We start from the raw sequence: 5,632 nt of genomic DNA, 5'->3' as shown, positions 1-5,632 counted from the left end.
AACAATACAGTGGGATCTGCTGGGACCAAACAACTACTCTCTGCCTAAGATAAAACTCATGAAGCTCAGCTAGAACCAATCCACTTTCCATAGAGCCAGAAAGAATTGCCAATTAGTAATGTATTCCCCTTTGAAGTACATCTATATTTATGCCAGGGAAAATACCAATCTGCCTGGTTCCCTTGCAAGGGCAAAATTATCCATAGCAAAGCCTTTTGTATTAGGAAGTCTCCCTGTACTAATATCCGCAACTCTTCAGAAGGGCCACACCAGACCCTCATGTGCACAGCACAGGATCCACTCATCCCCAATAGCCAAGAGACCTGTCTTTAGGATTTACTGTCACATACCCTCTCTACCCCCATCATACCTCCAACCAAGCTGTCCTCAGATTACCACCAGCCATGCACAAAATGTGAAGAATTACACAAGACACATGGAAGGTCTAAGTGGTAAATGGCAGCTGTTGATACTGACTAACCTGTATATTCCACGAACTGATGAGCAGGGATTTACCAGATATAAGAGAAGAACCAGCAGCTAAAAGAAGTGCTAACAGTGCAGGACTCTGAGAGGGCTTTTTGGAAACACAACATTTATTGTGAAATTACACAGACAGGAATGAAAAAAAGAGGTTAGGAGTACTATATCCTATTCTGTAGAAGATTAAATAAAGTAAATCTCACTAAATTCATGTGGAAAAGCCAGCTACATAATAAAAAATACACATAATGAGCTTGACTCAGAAAATAAAATATGAAAAAGAAGTACTAGAAAGAATGTGGGGAGGAATGCATATCAGAATATTGTAGAAAAAATACTCCTTGTGGAAGAAGAATCTGAGAAAACAGGTAACACAAATACTGACTAAACAAAGAAAACCAATACAATGCAATTGAGGGTTTGATGGCGGTATCTGATTATCTTATTTGAATGTAGAATTGTGGCCACTTAATTAACAGTGGCAAGAATTTGATACAATTCCTAAAAGAAATGAAGCAGTGGGTGAATTTTATAGAATATTCTAGAGAAAGGGAAGAGCATGAAGGAAATTTTAGCAACATGACATCGCATGGCTCCCTCAAAGAACTATGTATTCAGTTTTCTCAGGTCTAGAAATTTCCTGGTGGTTTCTGTGTCCACTTTGCATTAATAACCCCTAAAAATACTTTAGAATACAAAATTTTAGACTTCCTGTGTTGTACAGGACCAAGCCTTGCCTGAGCTGAGTGAGATCCACAGAAACTTGAACAATAGCCCTATCCTGAGCAGGCTGCGGGGCAGCTTTCTGTCATCTATGTGTGCACAGGAGTGTGCTGTCCTCACACATCTCACAGATAGCAGAAACCATCTCTATCACATCAAAAATTGAGCTAAATATGAAAATATCTGTACACACACATCACAAGAGATGGAAATAGGGCATAAAAAGATGCAGAGATATTGACCATTTTCACTGCTGGCTGTAGCATCGCTGCTCACACACACATAAACAGAAATAAATAGCACAGTGGAAAGTGGATGATAGTCTTACCTAAAAGATTGAAATTCTAATGATATGTAAAGTTCAGTGATGACACAGTGCTGATGGCTTGGACACAGTTCCTTCAAAACCATTGTTCAAGTCATAGTTGTACCTTTTGGAAATAAGACACTAACAACATATCCTATCCAACTCATCTCTCTGGGCTAGAGTCTCAAAGAAAAATAAGGGATACACCTGACCTGCAGTGAGCAAAGCAGAACCCAGTCTCTGAGGTGGTGAGGCCCACCCATTGTGGAGCTCAAAGGTGCCATTGTTCTGCTCCTCTTTATAAAGGGAGTTGCCACGTTCCTCCCAGCACAGAGTTGGGAGTGACTCCAGAGCCTCCTGCAAGATGCTGTTGATTCTGCTGTCAGTGGCCTTGCTGGCCCTGAGCTCAGCTCAGAACTTAAATGAAGGTAAAACAGAAGAGGGAAAAGATGTGGTGACTCTGCTTGGGGCTTAGGAGGTGATAATGGTAATTACGGGGAAGAGAGGAGAATGAAAACACAGATGGGGCTGCAGAGTTTTCATGCCTAGGATCAGGAGACCTGTTGTGCCGTCATTCCACACTAAGGGTTTCTAATTTATTTAATGTACAATGAAATCCAATAAAGAATTTGTTCCAGGGGAATGAGAAGGTAAGATTTGCATTTATAGAGAGATAGAACTGTGCTGTGAAGGATGCAGTAGAGAATGCAAGGCAGATTCATGGAAGTCCAGCTGTGAAGATCCTAAACTGATCTCAGTAAGTACACAGGGATGATGGTGGCCTTGCTGTACAGTGCATCAGCATTGATGATGGCGATAAACACACACAGTATCAGAGATACTGCAGAGACAGATAATTGGATGGAACACTTGTCTCTGTTTAACTAGAGATACAGAAATATCAGAGCCAATCATTATCATTTTTCTCTCCCTTACACGCAGTATTTCAATGTGCTGGGAGTGGTATGGGTAAGACTGTATTGAAGTGATTACTTCTGGTTACCCCTATTGAGAGAGCATGTGTACATAAGCAATGTATTTATAGGAGATGGAGGGCATAAGAACACCAAAATACCACATTGAAGTACCTGGCATCTGTGAACTAAATTAGCATTAGGTCTTGAGGGATGCTAGGGAGGGAAAAAAGGGGCTCTTCTATGTTGAGTTCATGGCTGTTGCTCTGTCATAACAACCCTGTCTCCCCTTACACCTTCCTCCCCTTCCAGCAGCTTCACAGACGGTGGCTGACAAGTTAACTTAGGGGATGCATGGGGTGTCGTGAGAAGACCCTTTTCCCTGTAGAACACTTGTGAGTCTTGAAAGGTTCAAGATGTAACTTTTCCCATCATCCTGTGCTTCTCTTCTAGATGTCAGCCAGGAAGAATCTCCCTCCCTAATAGCAGGTAAAGCCTGATTCGTTCTCAATCTGTCTTGACTGTCTTTTTCTGCTTATGAGTGGATCAGTTCTCCAGTGTCTTCTTATCAAAACTTTCCTTTCAGGAGTTGATTAATGTTAGTGCCCCTAACAATATAGGCACTCTTCATGCAACCTTGATTCTGGGCATCATGAGCAGGCCACCAAATTGAATGGCAGAGATGCTTGGCTTAGATGACAACAGGAGTGGGTTGCCTCATCCCCCCGGCCAGGAATGCCTGCTGGGAGATGACAGAAATGGGCAGCATCCTCATTCTGTCTCCTCTTTATACGGAGAGGCCTTTAACTGCTTTGTTCTTCCCCAGCTTTCCACTCCAGAGTTCTATGTCTTCACTGAAAATGCAAAGAAATTAATGTCTTTGTCCCATTTTTGTGTATTTCCCCACTCAGCTTGTTACCCAAGCTGATAAAAATTTACTGCAACTATTCAGTGAATCTTGTGTGGGCTTTTACTCTGTCTTTCTCTTCTCTCTTTGTCCTCCACAAGGACCACCCCCACAAGGAGGCAACCAGCCTCAAGGTCCCCCACCTCCTCCAGGAAAGCCACAAGGACCACCCCCACAAGGAGACAACAAGTCCCGAAGTGCCCGATCTCCTCCAGGAAAGTCACAAGGACCACCCCCACAAGGAGGTAACCAGCCCCAAGGTCCCCCACCTCCTCCAGGAAAACCACAAGGACCACCCCCACAAGGAGGCAGCAAGTCCCGAAGTGCCCGATCTCCTCCAGGAAAGCCACAAGGACCACCCCCACAAGGAGGCAACCAGCCTCAAGGTCCCCCACCTCCTCCAGAAAAGCCACAAGGACCACCCCCACAAGGAGACAAGTCCCGAAGTGCCCGATCTCCTCCAGGAAAGCCACAAGGACCACCCCCACAAGGAGGAAACCAGCCCCAAGGTCCCCCACCTCCTCCAGAAAAGCCACAAGGACCACCCCCACAAGGAGGCAGCAATTCCCGAAGTGCCCGATCTCCTCCAGGAAAGCCACAAGGACCACCCCCACAAGGAGGCAACCAGCCCCAAGTTCCCCCACCTCCTCCAGAAAAGCCACAAGGACCACCCCCACAAGGAGACAAGTCCCGAAGTGCCCGATCTCCTCCAGGAAAGCCACAAGGACCACCCCCACAAGGAGGAAACCAGCCCCAAGGTCCCCCACCTCCTCCAGAAAAGCCACAAGGACCAGCCCCACAAGGAGGCAGCAATTCCCGAAGTGCCCGATCTCCTCCAGGAAAGGCACAAGGACCACCCCCACAAGGAGGTAACCAGCCTCAAGGTCCCCCACCTCCTCCAGAAAAGCCACAAGGACCACCCCCACAAGGAGACAAGTCCCGAAGTGCCCGATCTCCTCCAGGAAAGCCACAAGGACCACCCCCACAAGGAGGCAACCAGCCCCAAGGTCCCCCACCTCCTCCAGGAAAACCACAAGGACCACCCCCACAAGGAGGCAGCAAGTCCCGAAGTGCCCGATCTCCTCCAGGAAAGCCACAAGGACCACCCCCACAAGGAGGCAACCAGCCTCAAGGTCCCCCACCTCCTCCAGGAAAGCCACAAGGACCACCCCCACAAGGAGGCAGCAAGTCCCGAAGTGCCCGATCTCCTCCAGGAAAGCCACAAGGACCACCCCCACAAGGAGGCAACCAGCCCCAAGGTCCCCCACCTCCTCCAGGAAAGCCACAAGGACCACCCCCACAAGGAGACAAGTCCCGAAGTGCCCGATCTCCTCCAGGAAAGCCACAAGGACCACCCCCACAAGGAGGTAACCAGCCCCAAGGTCCTCCACCTCCTCCAGGAAAGCCACAAGGACCACCCCCACAAGGAGGCAGCAATTCCCGAAGTGCCCGATCTCCTCCAGGAAAGCCACAAGGACCACCCCCACAAGGAGGCAACCAGCCCCAAGGTCCCCCACCTCCTCCAGGAAAGCCACAAGGACCACCCCCACAAGGAGACAAGTCCCGAAGTGCCCGATCTCCTCCAGGAAAGCCACAAGAACCACCCCCACAAGGAGGCAACCAGCCCCAAGGTCCCCCATCTCCTCCAGGAAAGCCACAAGGACCACCCCCACAAGGAGGCAGCAAGTCCCGAAGTGCCCGATCTCCTCCAGGAAATCCACAAGGACCACCCCAACAAGAAGGCAACAATCCTCAAGGTCCCCCACCTCCAGCAGGAGGCAATCCCCAGCAGCCTCAGGCACCTCCTGCTGGACAGCCCCAGGGACCACCATCCCCTCCTCAAGGGGGCAGACCTTCCAGACCTCCCCAGTGACAGCCTCCCCAGTCATCTAGGATTCAATGACAGGTATGATTCCAGTTTATTCTTCACCAAGTGCTCTAATTGCTACAGCTCTCCAGCTTTATTGTGCCAATGAATCAGCTAAAAGCCCATTGACATTGTATAGTCCCAGATCCCATTTCTAAAGATGTGTATTGACATATTCTGGAAATGGGTAACAAGATCCTATATTTGTAACAAACTCTTTAAGGAATTCTGATGTTGAGAAACAACATTCCAAATAATCTGTCTTAAGTTGTGTTGGCAACAAGGAAGTAGTACCATGTTCTCTCTGGCGCTCTGTTTTCTGTGCACAAACTGAGAGACCTCCCATTTAAAGTTTTCACCTGAGCACTGTTTGCTCAGTCCTGCCTCACACCAGCCTCTCAAGTCCAGTATTCCTGCCAAGTGGTCCCTGA

General features: G+C 48.1%; 1 protein-coding gene across 1 annotated transcript; it reads left to right on the top strand.

Moving 5' to 3' along the window:
* Window positions 1–1,565: 1,565 nt before the first annotated feature.
* LOC100974080 (basic salivary proline-rich protein 2-like) lies at window positions 1,566–5,235 on the top strand. Its single transcript, XM_055095405.2, has 5 exons — window positions 1,566–1,941; window positions 2,881–2,916; window positions 3,550–3,891; window positions 4,204–4,389; window positions 4,453–5,235. Exons 1-5 carry the CDS (start codon window positions 1,878–1,880, stop codon window positions 5,205–5,207), a joined length of 1,383 nt encoding a protein of 460 aa, XP_054951380.1. The 5' UTR covers window positions 1,566–1,877; the 3' UTR covers window positions 5,208–5,235.
* The last annotated feature ends 397 nt before the right edge of the window (window positions 5,236–5,632 follow it).

Source organism: Pan paniscus, chromosome 10 (genome assembly GCF_029289425.2).
Source record: "Pan paniscus chromosome 10, NHGRI_mPanPan1-v2.0_pri, whole genome shotgun sequence".
NCBI lineage: Eukaryota > Metazoa > Chordata > Mammalia > Primates > Hominidae > Pan > Pan paniscus.
This window is presented reverse-complemented; position numbering and strand designations above follow the sequence as displayed.

What these genes read in the sequence shown, in the direction of transcription:
- LOC100974080 (XM_055095405.2), top strand. Translation starts at nt 1,878, where the DNA reads ATGCTGTTGATTCTGCTGTCAGTGGCCTTGCTGGCCCTGAGCTCAGCT. An exon ending in AGGACCACCCCCACAAGGAG is followed by an intron (nt 3,892 to 4,203) that starts GCAGCAATTCCC and finishes CCCCACAAGGAG; the next exon opens with GTAACCAGCCTCAAGGTCCC. An exon ending in AGGACCACCCCCACAAGGAG is followed by an intron (nt 4,390 to 4,452) that starts GCAGCAAGTCCC and finishes CCCCACAAGGAG; the next exon opens with GCAACCAGCCTCAAGGTCCC.